The following is a 24,572-nucleotide window of genomic DNA, read 5'->3' on the forward strand; positions in this document are numbered from 1 at the left end:
AGGGGTCTGGCTGGCATGTAGGGTTTGAAGATCTTGTGGAGGTATGCTGGGGCTGATCCCTTGACTGCCTGGTATGCTAGAGCCAATGTTTTGAATTTGATGCGAGCCATAACAGGCAGCCAGTGGAGGGTAGTGAGCAGGGGAGTGACGTGGGAGCGTCTGGGGAGGTTGAAGACCAGACGAGCTGCAGCATTCTGGATGAGTTGCAGGGGTCTGATGGCAGATGCCGGTAGGCCAGCCAGAAGAGAGTTGCAGTCGTCCATTGCTTGGACCAGGAGCTGGGTTGAGTAGATGGTGAGAAAGGGGCGGATTCTCCAGATGTTTTACAGGAAGAATCTGCACACCCGGCTTACTGCTGCAATGTTCTTGGAGAGGGACAGCCTGTTGTCCATCACCACTCCAAGATTCTTGGCACAGGGTGATGACGTCACTAAGCTGTCCCCTAGGGAAATGGAAAAATCAAGGAGGGGAGAGGTTAGAGCAGGGATGAAGATTAGCTCCGTCTTACCCGGGTTGAGCTTCAGGTGGTGATTGTCCATCCAGCTCTGGATGTCCCTCAAGCAAGCGGAGATGCGGGCAGGGACCTGCGTGTCTGATGGGGAGAAGGAGAGAAAGAGTTGTGTGTCGTCAGCATAGCAGTGTCGACAAGCCATGGGCAGAGATTACAGGACCAAGGGATCTAGTGTATAAGGAGAAGAGAAGGGGACCGAGGACTGAGCCGTGGGGAACTCCCGTGGCAAGGGGACGGGGGACGGGGGGGGGACGGGGGACGGGGGGGGGGGACGGGGAGCCCAGGCAACCTGAAAGGAGCGGCCGGAGAGGTAGGACTCAATCCAGTCAAGGGCTGTGCCAAAGATCCCTGTCGCTGCCAGGCAGGACAGGAGGATGGAGTGCTCAACAGTGTCGAAAGCAGCTGAGAGATCTAGCAGAATCAGGACAGAAGAGTGGGAGGCTGGTCATTCGGCATGAAGTGACTCACTGACAGAGAGGAGTGCAGTCTCTGTTGAGTGGCCAGGCCTGAAGCCAGACTGGTGGAGGTCGAGCAGGTTATTCTGAGAGTTGAAAGCAGAGAGTTAGATGCAGCTCGTTCAAGCGTTTTGGATAGAAAAGGAAGGAGAGATACCAGACGGTAGTTCTGGATGATGAGGGGGTCTAGTGTGGGCTTCTTCAGCAGCGGGGTGATGTGGGCCCTCTTGAAGGATGAGGGGAAACATCCAGAAGACTGAGAGGAGCTCACGAGGGAGGTGACAAATGGGAGGATATTTGGTGTGATGGTTTGGGTCCACTTGTCCCCTTAGAGGGAAGAGTCACTGTAAATCAATACAAAGTTATTTTGGAGTGATCACTCCTATGATGAAACATTTCTATCGTTATGGTAGTGGTCACTTCCAGTATGACAATGCTCCCATCCACAGCCTTCGCAGTCACCAGATCTCAACCCAACTGAATATCTATAGGAGATTTTGGACCGGTGTATTAGACAGTGCTTTCCACCGCCATCATCAAAAGACCAAATGAGGGTATGTCTTTTTGAAGAATGGTGTTCCATCCCTCCAGTAGATTTCTAGAGACTTGTAGAATCTATGTCAATGGATGTTGAAGTTCTGCCAGCTTGTGGTGGCTCAACACCTTAGTTAGACACTTTGTTGGTTTACCTTTAATTTGTCACCTTCACTCATCACACTCCTGGTTCTCTATGAGGTTTATTAGGCCTTGGGTACATTTGAGTACATTACATTTCACTGTCAGTCACCTATACATTGCCATCACTTGTAGGCTACACAAGCCAGAGGCACATTTGAGTCTATCAAAGAGGCTATAGGCTATATATGGTGAAAGGCTGCCATGCAAGGTACCAATCAGCTCGTTAGGAGCAATTAGGGGTTAGGTGTCTTGCTCAGGGACACTTCGACATGCCCAGGGCGGGGGATCAAACCGACAACCCTCCGACTGCCAGACAACTGCTCTTACTTCCTGAGCTATGTCGCCCCTATTGTTAACCAAGACATTAACAAAAAAGCATTGTTTCCGTTCCAGTTGCACCAGATGTGCATTCAAGATGATGAACTAAGTTTGCAGAAAACAGTTAATGTTGAACGACTTTAAATGAACATTCCATTTAGTTTGCCACCAACTCATTTTTAATAAAAATGGATGTGACTAAACGGAAAAAAGCAACAAGGCCAACGTTAACATAAGTGAAAAATGCTAGCTAGATTAGGTCTAACAATGCTAGCCAGCTGATTTTCTGCTTGCATGGGATTTTTTTAAAGGTCAGAACAAATATTATATTGATCAAAGTCGATTATCTTTGGCTGGCCTACCGGCATCTGCCATCAGACCCCTGCAACTCATTCAGAATTTTGCAGCTCGTCTGGTCTTCAACCTCCCCAGACACTCCCACGTCACTCCCCTGCTCACTACCCTCCACTGCTTGCCTCTTATGGCTCGCATCAAATTCAAAACATTGGTCCTAGCATACCAGCCAGTCAAGGGATCAGCCCCAGCATACCTCCACAAGATCTTCAAACTAGAGCCCGACCGATATATCGGCCATTATTTGACTTTTTTGACGACATCGGGATCGGCAGTTATGCAGCCGATGTGTCCCGATTTTTAAATAAGTATAATAAACAAAAAAAACATTGATTATTTATCTGTACTTGTCTGTTCGAATGTTGTAATTGCTATTTACTAGAATTATCCAGTAGAGGGAGCTCTAATACAAGTGTGAACTGCAGCAGCTGACGCGCTACTTCTGTAATAAGACGTTTGTCACTCGTGCCTCATCCAATATTCTCCACTGCAAGACTTGTCTGCACAGATTCGATTGCCGCAACGAAGGTATGTATATTTAGTGAAAGTTTTTAATTAAATGCGTTTATACGACCACTATGTTTATCAATCCTCATTATCAAGCGAGCGAGCTAGCTAAAATATTTGGTTCACTTTAACAAGCTAGCTGGCTAGCAAGCCTTTATGAATTGGCAATGGTCGCACATAAGCAACGTAGGATCTACATTTCCAGAGGACATCGCTGTATTCTCAAATAAATAACCAGCCAAAATAAAATGGTGATTGAATGCATCACATATTAGCTACTATATGATGCTGGGTCAATAGCCAACGCGTTATTGCAAGCGAGTGTGTCATCTAGTCACGCGTCATCGTGGCAAGCTAACCAGACAGTAAAAACGGCAATAAAAACTTCTAACGTGGATCATTTTAAGCCATGTTATCTAGCTTTGTCGTGATAACATGAGAGAAGGATTGCTGTTGGAGAAGTGAATCAACCAACAGTTAGCGCGAGTAACCTGCACGAAAGCACATTTTTTTCACGTAGCCTATTTCATCCAGTCAATTTAATTTCATCTAACGTTACACTTGATTCACTCATTACTTAGATTCAGTCTTACTCATGTAGTAGAAATAAAATTAGAAAATATAATTCATTTAACTTACTGAAAATATATAATAAGAAATAATTAGGCTGTGTCAATAGCTAATGCGTTATTGCTAGCGAGTGTGTCATCTAGTCACGCGTCAGCGCATTGTAGTTATTTTCACCACCAAATTCTTATGGACAGGGAAGCTCGCTAGATACTCTTTGAGATCATGTAGTAGGAATAAAATAAGAAAATATAATTAATTTACTGAGAATAGATACTAAGAAATAATAATAAATTAATAAGAACAACAATAATAATAATATTCATAAAAATACATTGAAAATACATTTGAAACTGGAAAACTGATTTTTTTAAATTAATTTTTTATAGATGGCTGGAAAAGAAAGGAGTAAAAGCAAGGTGTGGAGTTATTTTGATTTCACACACTTAAAGATGGTGTTAATATATATATTTAATTTAATATATTTTTTTATCTAAAAAGTTCTTTGTGTGTTTATTTTTATTTTTATTTGTTTGCTTATAAGTTAAATGTTCTTAAATATAGAAACTTTAATAAAATCTAAGTTTTTCAAATTGATTTGAAAATGTTGCACTTTTTGACAAAACATCGGTCAAAACATCGGTAATCGGTGGGCTAGGACTCTCCAAAATCTGGATCAGCATCGGACCCAAAAATCTGGCATCGGTCGGGCTTCTACTTCCCGATCACGTCTCCTGTCTGTTCCGGCCCCACGATGGTGGAATGACCTCCCCGTGGAGGTCAGAACAGCTGAGCCCCTGACCCACTTCAAGCGACAACTGAAGACTCGTCTTCAGGCTGCACCTCCCCCCATCCCTCCCTACCTCCCTGTAATCTCTAAATTGACTGTAAGCTCAGGGTTGTAACTAGGTAGCTGTTTCGTAGGTGACTTAGTTAATGCACTCGTCTTAACTACTGCTCGTATTATTTGCATAGACTGCGTTGTTGCTGTTCTTGTTTGTGTTAGTATTAATCAGTTTAACCTACAGGGTCCAAGTTGAACTATGCGGTTGTTCCCTGCACTTAGAACAGTACTTCTCTCTAGGGTTTTCGACATAATTGTTCCTGGTTATGGTTATACACTTTGTTGTACGTCGCTCTGGATAAGAGCGTCTGCCAAATGCCTGTAATGTAATGTAATTACAACAGCCAAATGATTGTCAACTTATTTGTTCTCTCAGTGTCTTTCCTGTCAGCAGCTATTTTTGTTTGCACAACCTTTTCAGACTGTTAGGTAACGTTAACTGACGTTCGCGGCAAACAGAAAAAAGTTTGAATATGTTTGAATATGTTAGCGAACAGTCACCGTCTTGAACGCACGTCTGGTAAGACTACATACGTTCCTTCTCCACTCAGATGCTTCAGCAGTTTGGTGTGTCTGAGGGTATACTTGTAAGTATACCCTCAATCGTTTAGATTTTATTGATTCCGATTACCATTCTTCTTCTGCTTGAAGGATTTGATAAGTGGATTTGAAATTTTATTTTTGTTTTTCGGAAATTTATAATTTGGAACCAGCTCTCAATACCGAACACTACTTACAAGTAGCGAGATTCTCCCAAGTTTTTTTTGCAGGATTCATGTGCAAACAGCATTATGAATTAGTCACAAGCTTTTCATCATTAATGGTTCATATTTTACATTTTAACCGGAGTTATCACTAAAACTTTGGAGCAAAGCACAGTGTGAGAGGTTACTTATATTCTTGACTGTTACTTGACTTTTTTCCACACCAAGAAAACAAATTAATGGGACCAATGCACAAAGGCTTCAAGCAGATATGTAAGTTTTGATACTGAAAGCCTGACCGAAAAACACAGAATTTTTAACGATTAACATAAATTTGAAAATGTATGAACTTTCAGCCCCAAGGTCATGTTGATTTTTTTTTTTTTTAATACAGATTGAACAGATTTATCCAACAGATAACTCCTCTTGCAACCCCTCATTTTTTCACAAGACTTGTCCCTATCTGGAAATGTCAAGCTTAGGCCTGGATATCATATGGATATTTTTGTTTTTGAAAAAAATATGTTAATTCTGGAGTATATCTCCAAAACCAAAACTGCATAGGTTGTATGGAATAACCACATCATGAAGCCATGTCAATAAGACATACCATTGTTTTTTAATGTATAAAAATATTAGCACCTGTACCTGGCAGAAATATGCTTAGATAACTTATTTTATTTTGATGACACTGCAACCAATTCAAATAATAGATAGCGATGTTTAACAATAGTAAATTATGAAATATAAAAAATATATATATTTTACATATAGTTATAGTAATAAGACAAAAATAAATACCTTTATAAATAACTATGCGTATATCTACTAATTATATTATTTTGCCATGAACTGAATGATTAGGCTACAAGCTATTGAAGTAGGTTGACAAACAGCCTGAAAAAGTGACATGAATCCCAATGTATACTGCATCTCCAAAAGTATGTGGACTCCTGAATATTACACCCATATGTACTTGTTGAACACCTCATTCCAAACCATAGGCATTAATATGGAGTTGGACTCCTCCTTTGCTGCTGTAACAGCCTCCATTCTTCTGGGAAGTCTTTCCAGTAGATTTTGGAATGTGGCTATGGAGATTCAATTCCGTTCAGCAAAGAGCATCAATGAGGTTGGGCACTGATTTTGGGCATAATTCAGTTCATCCCAAAGGTGTTTGATTGTTTGATGGGGTAGAGGTCAGGGCTCTGTGCAGGACAGTCAAGTACTTCCCCACCAAATTCTTTATGGACCTTGCTTTGTGCATGGGGCCATTGTCCCAGGAAAGGGCATTCCCCAAACTGTTGCCGCAAACTCAGAAGGGTACAAATCTCTAGAATGTCATTGTATGCTGTAGCATTAAGATTTTCCTTCAGTGGAACTAGGGGGCCTGACCCCAAAACATTAAAAACGGCCCCAGATCATTATTTCTCTTCCTTCCAAACTTTACAGTTGACACTATTCAGGCCAATACAGTTGGCATTGTGCATTCCGTCCATCTTACTGCCAGACAGCGACGCATGATTCATCACTCCAAAGGACTGCTCCAGAGTGTGCTTTACACCACTCCAGCCAATGCTTGGCATTGCACATGGTGATCTTAGGCCTGTGTATGGCTGCTTGGCTATGGATGTTGTGCTGACGTCATTTCCAGAGGTATTTTGGAACTCTGTAATGAGAACATATAATTTTTACGCTTCAGCACTCTGCGGTCCCGTTCTGTGAGCTTGTGTGGCCTACCACTTTGTGGTTGAGCTGTTGTTCCTCCTGTACGTTTCCACTTCACAATAACAGCACTTGCAGTTGACCTAGGCAGTTCTAATAATGCAGAGATTTGTCAGACTGACTTGTTGGTAAAGTGGCATCCTATGACAGTGCCACGTTGAAAGTCACTGAGCTCTTCAGTAAGACCCATTCTACTGCCAATGTTTGTCAATGCAGATTGCATTGCATCTTATGCATGTTTCTGATATATTACAACAGCAGTAGAGCGTGCTCTGTGCTTTATGTGTGTCTTCAGGAGCACGTACTGTTGGTGATGATACAGCAGGAATTTAGCAGTGGTTTTCAAATGCAAATCTAGTTTTTTTTGTCAGTCAGTGCATTTACATGCACAGCTGAAATCGATCTATATTAATAGCTCGATTTGGCCAAAGATGAGATTTAATTGGATTATTGTCGTTGTCCCAATATGCATTACTTGGAAAGAATTGATTTATTGACCGAGGTGTGTCTGACAAAGGCTTCTTATAAATCCTGCTTCCTCCAATTTTGTCACAACTTTTTCGAATAGTTCGCCATTCCGCGTTTTTCTTCCATCCATGTATTTTAGGATGTTTAACTCCTTTAGTCGCGATAGCATGAAGTTGGTATCCTCGTCCGTCCAGAAATGTGTTTTTTTCACCATGATGATACTAGGGAGGGCAAAACGGAGCTTTAGAATGTCGCCAGCAGTGTATGCCTGTGAGCTCGACAATGCATTTCACACAGAAAAGGTCGTTTGTCACCTTTTTTTAGTTCATTATAGTGGTGATAGAAGTGACAATAATTAAGTGGTACTGTACTATTAACCCTTATTGATCACCGTACAAGGTTAATGTGAAGTAGCTAATACAATCGGACAGCACTAACCCATAAAAATGTACTTTGAATGCTACTTGCTCAATCGAATGGTAAATGTGAAAAACATTCGATTATAGTCAGTGGCACCGAAATTTTCTGTCACACCCTCAATAAACAGCAAAAGTCCCAGTAGAAGATTGAATTAAATCTTTTAAAGTTATATATTTTCTGAAATGTTATCGATTCCGCTTGGACACTGTGAGCGTATAGTTGCTATGTAAATTACGAAACATGCGCAGAAACGCCTAGGCCAATTTTTGGCCTATTGAAGCGTATACATGCTGTAGTAAATCGACCCCCAACCGCATTATCTAGGTATGTTAGTCCGACTCTGAAAAAATTGACTTCGTGCAATTTCAGTCGGACTACAATGTTTACATGATTTTTAAAAGTCCTGTTTTAGCCGGACTAAAACAATAAATTGACTTTTTCAAACATGTAGACTCAAGAGTTATTCAATGGAGATTAAAGGGAGTGTTTTATGATGCCAATTGGCATCATCCAGATTCAAAGTGTTAAGTCCAGATTCTAGGTGTGTAGTGGTTAGTGTCAAAGAGGAATGGCAGGTTGAAGTGAATGCAATTTATTATACAGTATTGTGGCGAGCAGCATAGCAGAAATACAACAGTCAGAACTAGACAACAAGGCACAATAGGAGAAAGACTTGATTTGTAATGGGGAACGTCACTGAAGCCATGAAACACGACGCGCCTCTCACTCACAGTATCACAATAAAAGAACGGATTACACAGAAGCCTAATATAAAAAGAACACTAAATGACACCTACACATAATGAAACCCAAAATAACAACAGTTTAATAATGAAATAATAATGAAAACAACTGCTTTTAGAGCAGTTGCAAAGCATGCTGGTTAACCAAACCAGGAAGTACACGCAGCGTTGTTCTGATGCTACAGTATGTTCAGTTATGTCAATATGCAGTGGTACACTGCAAAATGTGAGTAGTGAAATGGCTCTGCGCGCTGGAGGTCATATTAACTAGTTTCCTTGAACCGTACCACTTATATACCTGAAGATTTTTTAAAAAATCCCCAAATCATCAAAAAAAATTCCTTCCTTCACACAAGTCACTGATTGACAGCACATGGTAGCTCCTAGGGATGGGTGATAACCGACCTGGTTCAAATACAAATACATATTTGTATTTGAAAATGTAGTTAAATGCATATTTGAAGTATTTTCAAATACTTTTACACATTAAATACTTTGTATTTGATTTAAATTATTTTCATGGAAAACCAAATACTTTCCCAAATAGCATTTAAAACATACATTCCTTTGAATAAAAACTTTCCTGGGAAACTAAATACTTTTTCAGATAGTATTTAGAGCCTTTTAAAAACACGTTAAAATACAAATACAATTTTAAAATATTTTGAAATATTTCTGTGACAGACAACAGAAATGATCAAGCCAGCAACAATGTAGGCTTCATACTGAAGGGGGTATCCCAGAGTTCTTTGTACAATCTTTGTGTGTGGTCCTCGGTGTGATGTCAGCAAGTTATAATACTGAGGGCACTCTAGGGGAACTACCAGGGGCTAGGGGTTGAATTTGAAGTATGAGCAAGGGTAGCCTACGCTGGCAATTTTAAACAACCCATGCGCTGCCTCTAACAGATTTTCGCCTAAATGCCCGTACATGTCTTTGCATGAGGGGGTTGGCAAACTCAGACTTCTTGATAAGCTACTTGCCAGTTTATTTGTACCCATGAAAAAGTTAGTGGACTTTCACTGTATTTCCTTTTTTTCTGTTGTCAGAGCATTTAACACCCATATGTACAGTTCCATATTTTACATTTTGTAAGGTTAGACACTGATAAAATAGAATTCAGCTGTGCATATTCACTACCAACTAACAATGGAAATTGGTACATTTGGACTGGGGCCGTCAGCAGTCACTTGAGGTGTTGTCATCAAAATACTGTATTCTAATTTGACAAAATGCTCAACTTTCAGAGCTGGTTCTCACATATCCAGTGCTTTTAAAGTCTTTCAACAGCTTGGTACAATTGTGCATGTTGAACAACTGGCCTTATGTTGTGAAAGTATTTTCAAATAATTCCATTAAATCAAACACTTTGTATTTGAAAATTCAGTATTTTAAATGAAAGTAATTGCAAATACATGCAAATGCTCCTTAAATGTATTTTCAAATACATTTTGTAATTTAAATACTTAGTATTTGTAAATGCTGAATTTCAAATAATATCTAAATAAGTATTTTGAAGTAATTAATATAATTTAAATATGTATTTGACCAAGATCTGAGCGATACACAGCGATGATAATTATTAAATGCAGCAATGGTCATTGCCACTATGTGGTGTATTACCTTTTATTTTTTCCTTTTATATTGGGATTGCAGGTATGCCATCCCGCCAAGTTACGCCTTGGCGGGGGCATGCCCCATACCTATACAGCACCGAGAGTTTGGCACTTTTCAGGGTTCCCCACAGAAATAACCACAATAGCCACAGGCACTCAGCCCTTAAAAACATTAAATTCTGTACATTCTGACCCCATTTCAACAGACAGATTTCATAAACAACTTCACATGTCCACACAATAAAGCCCCAAACTAAGGGGATTTTGCATTTTCTCCTTCTTCTTCTCTTTCTTCTTCTTCTTCTTCTTCTCATTCTTCTTCTCATTCTTATTTTTCCTGCCGCCTATCCCACTAATAACATGTCTCCCCATTGGACATTTTACCGACACCCGCCAAATCTTCACCTACACGACCCAATGAAAAACTCGCATACACACGCAAAATACCCATACCTTGTTATTCTGAAACATTTTCAGGACAAACAGCTAGTCCGCCTGTGGCCTACTGGGTAAGGTAACAGTCTTGGGAACACAGGGTCCGAGGTTCAAGCCCAGCTAGGAACGCGTTTCTTTAACCTGCTTTTAATAATTGTCTACTACTTCTCAATTATTGCTTTTGCACCATATCTACCTGCCGTTAACCGAACGTATACACTGAATTATGACGTACCGTCTGCACGTTCAGTTATTAACCGGCTACAATATTGCACAGCCATATAGATTCAACGGGAGCTCTTCTGTGCTTAATGGCCTGTGTTCTTTAAAACCACGGACAGGTTTGCTAATGATATTTCACGCATTGCATAGCTATGTCATGGTGCTGCACTATCCAAGTCACAGACTGGTAAACCTCCGGTTGAAGGATTGAATACCGCCTCGCCCTCAGGCAGATAATTCCCTCTTTTACAATAACGTTTTCTTACGCTTTTATATTTTCTTTACCAAAACTCGCTCACGGCCACCCATATGCATTTCATGACGGCAAATGTATTCCTTTTATTTAAAAAGTTACACCAGTTCACCACCCAATCAAAAACTCGCATACACAGGCAAAATACCCATACCTTCTTACTCTGAAACATTTCGAAGTTAAATCGCTAATCTGCTTGTGGCCTAGTGGGTAAAGTTACAGTCTTGGGAACACGGGGTTCTAGGTTCAAGCCCAGCTAGGGACACGTTTCTTTAACCTGCTTTTACCCTCACTAATAATGTTCTCTTACGCTTACATTTGCTTAAACCAAAACTCCCACATGGCCACCCGTATGCATTTCATGACGGCAAATGTATTCCTTTTATTAAAAAGTTACACTAGTTCACAGCTGTGCCATTTCTACTAACTACATTTCTTCACTTGGCTACTGTACAAAACCTTCTTATCAGCAAACGCCACGTTTCTACATTCATGTTACCTCGCCCTGTTCTCTATCTAGCCACATACAAACAATTACTACGTATGTCCGTTCTGCAACTCCCCATTAAAACATTACATTTAAAAACATGATTCACTCATAATTATAACTACTAGTACTGAACATGAAAAAAACACAGCAGTGCAATACATTTCACACGTTACTTAACTCTCCACTTCAACAGCTGCCGCTTTATAGCGACTGTTATATATACCGTTCGATAAGGAATATAAGCTCGCTCATGGTCACTCCATTTACTTCGCATTATACTCCGTGATCATGTCAACCTTCACCTACATGCCCATTTTGCTAAAAACATATTGTTTCAACTACGGAATTTCGTCATTTCATCCTAATTTCTCTCACACTGTTGTTATTTTCTCATATGCAAAGCCTGCTGAGACATATGCGTCTGCTCCTATTCTCCACTATCATGTTTTCCGGTTCTAGTTTAGCAAAACAGCGAAGAGGATTCCTACCTGCAGATAAGCCTATCAAAATGCCTTATAAACCTTACAAACACTAAAAGTGCATCTCCATGAAATAACAGACAACGGAACAGGACAGAAGGATAAACCTTACCAACACTAAAAGTGAATCTCCATGAAATAACAGACAACGGAGCAGGACAGAAGGCTACACAAGTTGCGACCTAGGGAGTTATAATTCTACGGGCTTGCTGATTGTTTTGTCAGTCAAGGCTCGTTGGATGGACGTCAAATCCGTGAGTACATACACTGGCCATATTTCATCTGCGTTTCTAATGCGTTTACACTTACGTTACTGCATCCTTTCTCACAGCCACTGTTTTTATACATATATAGCAAACCGAAACTGCTGAACGGTACACGCTCATCAGACTGTACAAATTCACACTACGATAGCCATAATCCACAACCGTTTCTTACAGGGTCGCATTTCTCACTCTTATAATAAAACGCTTTGCAAAAAGAAATGATATCTCATAAAAAACACGTTTTCAACATACAAAAATGCCAAGTTACTCAAAAGTATTGATATCAAAATGACGCCAAGTTACGGTACTACAAACAATGTAGGCTATCTTGCCTCACTGAAATGACATAAGATGTATTTCAAAGCAATGCTACCCAATATTTCCTCAGTTCTTTCAAGTCACTTGGCCCTGTGTTTTGTAATCTTACCATTTTACAATGTCATGCAAACTTTGTGTCAGATCAAAGAGTCAAATATTTCGAATTGCCTCATGGAACACATTGAAATTAATGTACAAAACTGCTGCTGAGTAACTACAGGAAGCATATTTCTCCAGAAAACATGTTTATACTTGCTTCTGAACTGAATTTGAGTACATGTGCAAGTTATTGTATATTTGCTACGTACAATAAATACTGCATTTAAAATACATATTGTACATACATACACAGAGAACTTCTTTATCCCCATGGGGACATTTCCCTCGCAGCATGTTACATTTACATTTACGAACACACGCTTATACCAAGAAACATACTATCATTCACGCAACAGAAAGGCTGGGCAGGGAAATACATACATACCAATACAAATTGGAAATATACACGCCTATTCAATCAATCTTGACTGTGAGAGAGCCATCCACACATATATTTGGCGTGTCCATGTACTGCATGCTTATACACAGGGCCAAGTGACTTGAAAGAACTGAGGAAATATTGGGTAGCATTGCTTTGAAATACATCTTATGTCATTTCGGTGAGGCAAGATAGCCTATATTGTTTGTAGTACCGTAACTTGGCGTCATTTTGATATCAATACTTTTGAGTAACTTGGCATTTTTGTACGTTGAAAACGTGTTTTTTATGAGATTTAATTATACCTGATGCAGTAGTAAACAACCACGCTTCAGAGGCCTTGTGAAATGCTTCCGGAAAAAACGTCACCACTGTTATCTATTGGTTTGAACGTAAGATAAGCCAGTCAGCAGCAAGGACTCGCAGCTCCATGTGATGTACAACCAGCTGTACAACCTTGCTGCTGATTGGCTGTCTTATCAACACCCACTAACAGTTACGTTATTTTCTCCGGAAGCATTTATCGCAGATTCTGAAGCGTGGTTGTTGACGACTGCATCAGGTATGGTTAAAGTTACAATCTCAAAGATTTCCATTTCGTTCTCTTTGGCGGTACCAATGGCGAGAAGCTGTAATTGCAGGTGTGTTTTTGGACCTCACTTCCCATAGATCCAACCAGATCCAACCAGTGTCGCCTGTGTGATGTCAGTCGGTTGGCACCTGGGCCACGCCAACTGTAACACTTACTATTTACTGAATAAAGTGGTTGTTATAAAAGTAATGTTATGTACATACTCATTCATTGTCTAACATTAGGCTAACTCAAGCTGTCTTTACACTGCCGAGCCGGGTTAAAATGCTGTAGCAGACCTGGGGTAGAATTAGTGATGATCAATTTCCACAAACGTTCTTTATCCACCTTTTAGTTAGTTGCAGAGCGTCTGAAAAGTCTCAAAAGACCCACCTTGTCAAATCGCCAAGTGCAGTTTTAGAACGTTTACAATCAGACGTCTTGGAATTTTGCAAGTTGCATCCAGTCTCGTTGCGAATCATTGATCTGAACTGGCCTTTCGTTAACTACTTTGCAACGTTGCAACAAGGTAGCATTGCATTCGAGAGACGGTTTGCAAGGTCGGTACCGGTGGGTAGCGTTAGCTAGCGTTTTTTCTAATTGTTAGCTGACATTAGATTGTGTTAATTACATTAGCTAGCTAGCTAACGCAACATTACCTGATATGAGAGATGGATACTGTGCGCAACGTTGTCTAAATGTTGCCTTTCTTGACATGGTCCGGTAGCTATAGCGTTAACTGTGCAAATAGCTATGTAATTTAGTAATGTTACATTGTAATCAAATGTAAGACAAAATCTACATAAACAAATAATATGACCTCTCATGTTACACAAAAATGTATTAGGGTTCCATAACCCCCCCCCCCCCCCCCGTTATTGTAACGCTAGCAGACACCGGAAAAAACAGTATCCCGCTCACACACAACTGAGTAGAACAGCGACCCTGATGCATTAGCTCCACCTATCCTCTCTGGCGGACCAACCACTCATGGGTGATGGAAAACGCGTCACTAACTATGCGCTGCTTGTGATTTTTTCCCGGGAATGTTGCCACAGACACCCAGTTCTTTAATCATAAATTATAATAATAATAATAATATGGTGGCAAAGACCATTATTGCATTCGATAATTATTGCTGTGGCATATCGCCCAGCCTTAGTAGCTGTTTCTATCACAAGTTTCATGAACTTCACTCAGACACTCTCCCAAGCAATAGAGATCAAGGTGACTCCTCGTAGGCTTCGGCTTGTGAATAATAAACGTCTCCCCATCTCATATCCTACCTACCTCTCGTATCCTACAGATGCATCTCCTTTCTCACTCCTCTAGCAGAATTTTCTGCTAAACAATGAAATCTCTCACCACTGCCTCCTTTAGAATATTAGGTTGTGCAGTCTTGTGGTGCATCTGAGATTTAGACTTTGAGATTTACTGTAAAACTTGGAGGCTTTGGTAAGATTTTACGCGCTTTACGTTAGAAAGTTAAAGGAGGCTTTTCTCCTCTCCGGTGTCTACCGTTAGCTGTCCAGAGCCATCTCATGTGTTTTTAAGTTGTGGATTGGTGTTTTTGTCTCTGCAGCATATCATAACTATTGTTAACTAAATAGTTTGCCTCCGTTGTTAAGTACTAACGTTAAATATAGTAGTTAGTCTAGTATTATAAACGGATTCCAGATAAATTTTGGGTGTATTTTGGCCTGTGACAAAATATTACCTAGCTAGCTAAGTACAAGGGTTTCTTTTCTTTGAGTTACTGGCATTTAGCAAAAGTTAGCTGATTATAAATCAGATTGATTCCACACCTGGTCATTCTTTTGTGTATAAACTAAACGCTTATCTGACATTACCTGGGAAGTTAGCTAAAAGAGGCTTTTTTCCTCTCCAGTTTCTACTGCTTGTTGTCCGGAGCCACCTAGCGTGTTTTTAAGTGTGGTGTTGCTGACTCCGCCTCGGCAGTAACTTTAGCTTAATGTAGGGAGAGATAGGGAGATAGTTAGGGGTTAAAATGTGGCCAAAACTATGTGAGGGGTGTAGAATGATCGCTCTGCTGGAAAGCGATTTCCTTGGGCTGTTCGTCTGTCACCGTTGTCAGCTTATTGAGCATCTTGAGAGCAAGATTCGTGTTCTCGAGGGCCAACCGGCTGAACCATCACATAGTTCACAATTGGAAGAGTTCCCAGAACTAAGTAGTATGTTCTTTAAAGACCTGGTGTGGGGGGAAGTCTCCAGAGCAGGCAGGGAGAGACAGTTGGGTGACAGTAGGGGGTAATCGCAGGAAAGGGCTTGCACCCTGCGCCAAGAATCTCGGAGTGATGATGGACAACAGGCTGTCCCTCTCCAACAACATTGCAGCAGTAACCCGGGCATGCAGATTTTTCCTATACAACATCCGCAGAATCCGCCCCTTTCTCACCACCTACTCAACCCAGCTCCTGGTCCAAGCAATGGTTCTATCCCGCCTGGACTACTGCAACTCTCTTCTGGCTGGACTACCGGCATCTGCCACCAGACCCCTGCAGCTCATTCAGAATGCTGCGGCTCGTCTGGTCTTCAACCTCCCCAGACACTCCCACGTAACTCCCCTGCTCACTACCCTCCACTGGCTGCCTGTTATAGCTCGCATCAAATTCAAAACATTGGTTCTAGCATACCAGGCAGTCAAGGGATCAGCCCCAGCATACCTTCAAAAGATATTCAAACCCTACATGCCAGCCAGATCCCTCCGTTCTGCTACCTCAGGACGCCTAGCTCCTCCCCCTCTTCGCACCTGCACTTCCAGAACACGTCTCCTCTCTGTTCTGGCCCCACGATGGTGGAATGACCTCCCTGTGGAGGTCAGAACAGCTGAGACTGTGACCCTTTTCAAACGACGACTGAAGACCCACCTCTTCAGGCTGCACCTCTCCCCATCCCTTCCCCCCCTGTAAATGACTAAACTTAGGGTTGTAACTAGGCAGCTGTTTAATAGGTGACTTAGTTGATGCGCCAGTCTTAACGACTACTTGTATTTTTATTTATTTTTATTTTTCCATAGATTGCGTTGTTGCCGTTCTCGTTGTTAGTGTCAATCAGTTTAACCACCAGGGTCCAGGTTGAACTATGCGGTTGTTCCCTGTACTTGGACCGGTACTTCTCTCTAGGGGTTTAGTCATACTTGTTCCTGGTTATGGTTATACACTTTGTTGTACGTCGCTCTGGATAAGAGCGTCTGCCAAATGCCTGTAATGTAATGTAATGTAATGCACTCCACATAGGGGTGGCATCTCCAGAGGTTGTGGTGTCCAACCGAATCCAGTCCTTGCAGGAATTGGACCTGGCCCTTGACCCTGAAAGTGGGGGGACTGATGAGCCTCAGGGCACCCAGATGGCCACATCCTCCAGGAAAAGGGAGTTATTGATACTGGGGGACTCAATTATTAGAGGGGTAGACAGCATAGTCTGTTTGCGTGACAAGGAGTCTTGCACGGTGTGTTGCCTGCCTGGTGCCCAGGTAGGAGATCTCCTTGAGCGCCTGGACAAGCTCCTGGCCAGAGAAAAAAGGGATCTAGTTGTCATGGTCCACGTAGGGACCAATGACATAGGTAAGGGCAGGTTTGAGGTCCTGCAGGACAAATTTGTGGAATTAGTAGAGAAGATTAGGAGCAAAACCTCCACGGTAGTTCTCTGGAATTCTACCTGTACCACGTGCAAGCAGAACTTTATCTGGAGGTTTAACACGTGGCTACAATCCTTTTGTAGGAAAGAGGGGTACAGGTTTATGGGGCACTGGAATTCCTTTTGGGCCAGGAGTGAGCTGTACAAACATGATGGGCTACACCTGAACCGGAGGGGTACATTTGCACTGGGCCAGCGTATGCTCAGGGTAGCACAGGATTGTTTAAACTAGAGACTTGGGGGGCAGGGAGGATAGAGAGTGAAATGGGTAGGGAGGCGCAGACTGCCCAGATGGAAGCTGTCAAGGCTACCTATAATAGTGAAAACGTTAATAAAATCTTTTTAAAGGAAAATTTTAATAAGGGTGGCTTGGGACGGCGGGGAGTGAGGGAACAGGAGAGGATGTGTAGAAGCAATAGTCTGAAATGTCTTTGTTTAAATGCTAGAAGTATAAAAAACACATTTTTGTAAATTTAGGCTGATATTAATAGTAAGGGCCAGGGGCGATTCTAGGATCAGACCTTTAGGGGGGCTCAGCCCCTAATGAGAATGTGACATGCATACAGTGCCTTGCAAAAGTGTTTAACCCCCCTGCCAAATCACGCATTTCATTGGATAACAATTAATACATTAATATTTTTCTATATATGATATTTTAATTTACTACAATACTTTTAATGAAATACTAGTAAGTAACATGAGTTTTACACCACAAAATATTTTTTAAGAAAATGAAAAATGGAATATGCTGTTTTCAAGTAAGTATTCAACCCCTTTCGCTTTGGCAAACCTCAATTCAATTAGGGTACACACTGTTACCTTTAGAAGCAACTTAATTAGTTGGGTGGTCTATTGTAGTGTATAATAATAATGCTTCAAAATGAACAATCACAGATTTCAATATAATACACCTGTTTTAGAGAGGACCCACAGTCAGTTAATGAAACCTGAGGCAAAGACTCAATCATAATGACCATAACATTCCAAAGTAAATAAAAGATCAAGTTATAGCAAAGCAGATACGAGGAGAAATGTATAAAAACATTGTTTCAGTCTCTGAACCACTTGGGGACAGTCCACCATATCATCAAGCAATGAAAGAAGCATCATACAATACATTTTGCTGGCAAGTGTGCAATGCAAGCAGACTAGCGCAGAGAGATAATATTAGCCAATAATCTCTGAGTTAGCTAGCTAGTGAACAACGTCAGGTAACGACAATGACATTCACACACTACCATGTTTAAAATCTGAAATCAGCAAATTTACAAGCAAGCTAGCTCAGAGATGATCTAACGTTAGCTAGCTAGCTAGCTTGTGAGCTCGCTAAAACATTGATACATCGCCAAACACATCAAATCAACTGCACAGTAATATTGATTTGACCCAACGTTCTCTGTCAGAACATTCAGCAATTTTATTTGCTAACGTTTCAACTTAGTTTGTGTTTTTCTGCACAAATGAAATCCTAAATTCACTACCTAGCTACATCTCGAGAGCTCAGTTTGAAACTAGGGGTGGGGCTGGTAGGAAGTGTAGAACAGTGTTGATTTTCAATTTAGAAGCATTTAGGCCCTCAGGCAAGTACGCAAAATCTAACATTAGAGAGGGCTAAAAATGATTTCAGAAAATAATAACTATTATTATTATTATTAATAATAATAATAATAATAATAATAATAATAATAATCATCGTCATCGTTATCGTTATTTTAGGGGTGCTGAGATGAAATTTAGGTGTGCTTGAGCACCCCTAAAAAGAGTCTAAAATCGCCAATGGTAAGGGCTATGACATAGTAGGGATTACAGAGACATGGCTGGGGGGAGAGGATGGGGATGAATATAATATAGAAGGGTATAAACTTATTAGGAAGGATAGATCCTGTAAGAGAGGTGGGGGTGTGGCTCTATATGTAAAAGATAATCTTAATGTGCAAGCAATTCCAGAAATTGACCAGTTCATGCCTAGTGAGGATATTTGGATTAAGCTCATACGGGAAGGGGCTTAACATAGGACTGTGTTACCGACCGCCAGCTTCAGACAGTAGTGTGAATACAATGCTCTTTGAAAATACAAGCTTGCAGAGGACGTGAGACTATTGTCATGAGCGACTTCAATTACCCCAGTATTAATTGGGAATTGGTGACAGGACAAGGAAAAAGGGAGGAGGAATTTTTAGATGTTATAAATGACCTTTTGTTTAGCACAGTATTTCAGACAGCCTACAAGAGGGAATTCAATTATAGATCTGGTGTTATGTAATGACTCTGAGGGAATTTGTAGTACAGAGGTAATGGAACCACTTTGGACAAGTGATCATTCCAAAATTAGGTTTGATGTGTTTTGGCGAACTAAGAGGGCCCCATCTAACTCCAGGATTTTAACTTTTAGGCGTGCCAACTTTAAAAAGATGCAGTCAGAATTAAGTAAGGTAGACTGGGTGCAACTTCTTGATTGCAGGACTGTGAATGAAAAGTGGGGCAGGTTCAAAAGGGTTATACTTTATGCACAGTGTAAATTCATTCCAAAGGTGCGGAAAAGTACGTTGAAAAAGCAGTCTCCACAGCGGATGAATAAAGCTATACGGAAAAGTTTGAGGAAAAAAACTGTTTAAGATATATAAAAATGACAGTACTGAGAGTAATAAGGCTGAATATTATAGTATGCATGCTAAGGTTAAAAAATAACTAAGCGTAGCCAAAAGGCTCTATGAAAGGCAAATGGCAGAAGATGCTAAAAGTAATCCTAAGCGTTTCTTTCAATAATGTAGTAGGAAAATGAAAGTTAAAGAGGAGGTTAAGGGCATTAAAAATAATGACTGAGCACTGCTTCATAAGAATAAGGATATTGCTGATGCCCTAAATGGCTACTTCGTTGACAGTTTTACCAGAGAAGAGGTTACTATTTTTATTTTTATTTTTTTATTTAAGCTTTATTTACCCAGGGTAGGTTCGCTGAGCACAGATGCTCTTTTGCAGCAACGCCCTGCTTCACACTCATACACATTCACACCTGGGAGCTGCCCAGTACAACCACAATCCTCTATTGTTGGCCACTGAGCAGCTCCACTGGAGGGAAGAGAACATTTTTTTAGCCAATTAAATCAGGGGATGATTGGGTGGCAAGTTTTTGCGAGAGCCAGATCTGGGATTTTAGCCAGGACACCGTGGAACCCCCTACTCTTTTGCGAATAGTGTCATGGGATCTTTAATGACCACAGTGAGTCAGGACCTCGATTTAACGTCTCATCCGAAAGACGGCATCTCCTACAGCAGTGTCCCCGTCACTGCACTGGAGCATATTTCACCAGAGGGAAGATTACGCCCTGCTGGCCCACCAACACCACTTCCAGCAGCAACTCAGTATTCCCTGGTGGTCTCCCATCCAAGTACTAACCAAGCCCACACTTGCTTAGCTTCAGCCAGTCGGCAGGAGCAGAGTGCATGGTGGTATGGCTGCTGGCAAACTAATAGACTGGAAGGCATATTCAATACTCAGAATGTCTTGGCAGATATTGAGATAGGGGATATAGAAGTATTGGATAAATTACATAAACTAAAGACAAATAAAGCAGCAGAGCATCGTTAGAGACAAACCAGAATTATTTCTTGAAATTAATAACATCCTAAGGGATAGCCAACATGGTTTTTGCAAGGGAAGGTCATGCCTGACACATCTTTTGACATTCTTTGAGGAAGTTATCAAGTGTCTGGATGGGAGCAGGGCTTATGATATTATATACTTAGATTTCCAAAAAGCATTTGATAAGCTACCACACGACAAACTCATTATCAAAATGATGACTGTAGGAATTACAGGAGGCATTTCAGAGTGGGTTCGGAACTGCTTACGGGATAGAACACAGAGGGTAGTAGGAGGAGGGATCTTATCTGAGCAAAGTATTGTGGGATGTGAAGTGCTGGGTCCACTGCTCTTCCTCATTTACATAGACAACCTTGACACGAACATTGAAAGTACACTAGTTAAATTTGCAGATGATACAAAACTGGGAGGTTTAGCCAACAGTTTGGAATCTACTAAAGTAATCCAAGAAGATTTAAACAGAATCCAGAAGTGGGCAGAACCCTGGCAAATGAAATTCAATATAACTAAATGTAAAGTTCTACTTGTGGGGAATAAAAACATAGGGCAGGATTACTTTATGGGTGGTACAAAATTAGAGTGTGCACATGTAGAAAAAGACTTGGGAGTAATAGTTGATCAAAGACTATGAGAGTCTGGTCAATGTACTGTAACAGTAAAAAAAAGCCAACAGGATGCTGGGATAAATAGCCAGGAGTATAAATCTAAGGAGATCATACTCACCCTATACAATACCCTTGTCAAACCACACTTCGAGTATTGTGTGCAGTTCTGGGGATCATACTACAAGAAAGATATAGAGGCGCTGGAAAAGGTCCAAAGACGGGCAACCAAATTGATTCCAGATATAAAAGATAAGTGTTATGAGGAAAGGCTTGAGATGCTTGGACTTTTCAAGCTTAGTAAAAGGAGACTTAGGGGAGATTTGATTGAGGCTTTAAAATTTATTAAAGGGATTAACAGGTGAACTACAAGAAATTATTCAAGTTGAGTTCGGTTAGCAGAATGAGGGGGCATAAAAAGAAACTGGCAAAGGGTAAATTTCACACAGGTATTAGGAAATATTTTTTCACACAGAGTGGTCAATGGCTTGCCTGGACATGTAGTGGAGGCAGAAACACTGGGGGTATTCAAGGCCCGGCTTGATACAGTGTTAGATACTATCTAGCTTTTAGGTAAACTAAGCATTAAGTGCAGTTTAGTGGGAGGAATAGACGAGCAATGTTGGGCTGAATGGCCTGTTCTCGTCTTACGTTACGTTATGTTATGTTATGTTATGTTATGAAGATTAAAATGAGTTTAATCAAAAAGAAGATTTTCATTAGACAGAATAGTAACAAAATCATTGATCATTAAATGAATCAAAAATACCATAAAATATAAAAAAGTTGTCATAAAAGTTATGAGTTGTATTTCATGAAAAAAATATCAGATTATTAAATGTGTGAGAGATTGTCAGAGAGAGCATGTGGAGAAAAGAGCACCACTCACTTTTATACAGTAAAGTAAACCAATGGTATCACAGAAGGGAACGCAGGCAGGGATGTCTCAGGGTCACAGCATGCTGAGACACTTCTAAAAACTAATTAGAGGCCTACTGCAATGCTCCAGTGAATACAGAGAATAGATGTATGTAACTAAAGTGTTATTAAAACATACATAATACACGTATTTCAGCTTAATCATTAATTAACTAATCATTCATTTCTCTAATAATTAATTTAATGTAATAATAATGTAGTTATTAATCGACACTACATCTGATTACTTTTTATTTATTTCTATAATTTCCACTTCATCACTCGTCTCCCCTCTCTTTGCCTTCTAGCCCTGTTATGCTAGACAGTTGTCATGTCTTCCTTTACTCTATATATTGTAACCTCTCTTTTCTGACCCCTTTAGCTCTTCAGAATGTCCCACTATACAGATGAGCCCCGCTTCACCATTGAGCAGATTGACCTGCTGCAGCGGCTGCGGCACACAGGCATGACCAAGCAGGAGATCCTCCATGCCCTGGACACCCTGGACCGGTTGGACCGTGAGCATGGGGACAAGTTTGGCCGACGCTCTTCCTATGGGGGCAGAGGAGGAGGCGGGGGCTGCACAGCTGGTAACAGCAGCAACAACAACCATGGAAACAACACAACCTCCTCCACGTCCTCCTTCACCTCTGCCTCCAGCAATCTGGCGGCCTCTTCCTCCACCGCCACCACAGCCACTCAGACGCAATACCGTGGCGCGCTGTCACCGTCGCCCAGCTACGACACATCCCCACCCCCACAGGCCACCATCTCCTCAGCTGTCTCCCTGGTGGGTGTGGCCCAGAATGGGCGGGATGGCCTGGCCGGGGCCACGCCAAATGGCAAGCTCTCTCCACCACGCTATCCTGTCAACAGTGCCATTGGTGCCCGCAGTTACACCTTTGAGGCGGTGGAGGAAGAGCTGGACATCGACGACAAGGTGGAGGAGCTCATGAGGTCAGTGGGCATGTGAGGGGATCACGGGTACAGATTAGATGAATGTGATCATATTTCAGAAGTAGCAGCCTTTGAATACACCTGTTGCTGGGAAGAATGGGGAGATCACACTGTAATATAACAGGACAGTTCTGTACTGCACTCTGCAGTGGTGTAATAAACACAAACCTGGCCCAAAGGAACAAGCACCATAAGAACCCTAAATGTCATATTGGACATTGACTGCTGTAGTGTTTCTACTGTAATTCCTTTTTAACTAGGTGTCCTGTATACAATCTGAAAAAAAACACATTTTCAACATACAAAAATGTTACCACTATAAGTCATTACTACTAGCAAAATCTACACCTGCCATTAAAAGTACTGATATCAAAATGATGCCAAGTTACAATAAACAATATTGACTATCTTACCTAACAGAAATTAAACGTGGTATTCCAAAGCAATGCTGCTACCCAGTGCTTCCTAAATTATTTCAAGTAACTTCGCTCTGTGTTTTTTCATCTTACCATGTGAAAAAATTACTTCGCATTATTCACCTGTGTGTAAAAATACGAAGTTATCCTTTCAGAAATGCTTACTGTTATCCTTGTGTGAATTTGTACAGTGTGATCAGTGTATACCATTTAGCACTGGCTCTTTGCTATATATATGAAAGAAAGGCAGTGATATATGGCGCGGTGTCACAATTCAAAGTGTGAGAGGCTGGCACCATCAGGAACGCAACAAGAATCCCCCCAGTTTATGTCCGCAGTGATTTGACGGCCATCCAACGAGCGTTCATTGACAAAATGGTCAGCTCTCAAGCTGGCAACTTGTGTACCCCTCTGTCCTGCTCTGTTTTCAGTTTCTTTCCTCAGATATGCAGTTTTTGTGCTTATAAAGTTTTAGGTATTTTCATATGCTAAGCTGCAGGTAGAACTTGTCTTTGCTGTCTTGTCTTTTGCTTTGTTGAGTGACTTGAAAGAATTGAGGAAATATTGGGTAGCATTGCTTTGGAATACATGTTATTAAATTTCGGTGAGGCAAGATAGCCTATGTCGTTTGTAGTACCGTAACTTGGCGTCATTTTGATATCAATACTTTTAATGGCAGGCCTGGATTTTGGCAGTCTGAATGAATGAGTTATAGACGGTGTATGTCTTGTATGTGTGAGTAACTTGGCATTTTTGTACGTTGAAAACGTGTTTTTTATGAGATATCATTTCTTTTTGCAAAGCGTTTTATTACGAGAGTGAGAAATGCGAAGTGACCCTGTAAGAAACGGTTGTGGATTATGGCTATCCTTGTGTGAATTTGTACAGTCTGATGAGCGTGTACGTTTAGCAGTTTCGGTCTGCTATATATGTAAAACAGTGGCTGTGACAAATGGTGCGGTGGCGTAAGTGTAAACGCATCAGAAAAGGTGAAAT

At 41.0% G+C, this 24,572-nt stretch overlaps 1 protein-coding gene across 2 annotated transcripts in view; it reads left to right on the forward strand.

Moving 5' to 3' along the window:
- hmbox1b (homeobox containing 1 b) overlaps window positions 1-24,572 on the forward strand; it is a 194,803-nt gene that overhangs the window by 42,198 nt on the left and 128,033 nt on the right. For both annotated transcript variants that reach the window (XM_035421490.1, XM_035421491.1), the window contains exon 2: window positions 22,586-23,160. In XM_035421490.1, coding sequence (XP_035277381.1) covers window positions 22,595-23,160 — 566 coding nt within the window. In that variant the 5' untranslated portion in view covers window positions 22,586-22,594. The remainder of the gene's footprint in view (window positions 1-22,585; window positions 23,161-24,572) is intronic.

Source organism: Anguilla anguilla, chromosome 6, assembly GCF_013347855.1.
Source record: "Anguilla anguilla isolate fAngAng1 chromosome 6, fAngAng1.pri, whole genome shotgun sequence".
NCBI lineage: Eukaryota > Metazoa > Chordata > Actinopteri > Anguilliformes > Anguillidae > Anguilla > Anguilla anguilla.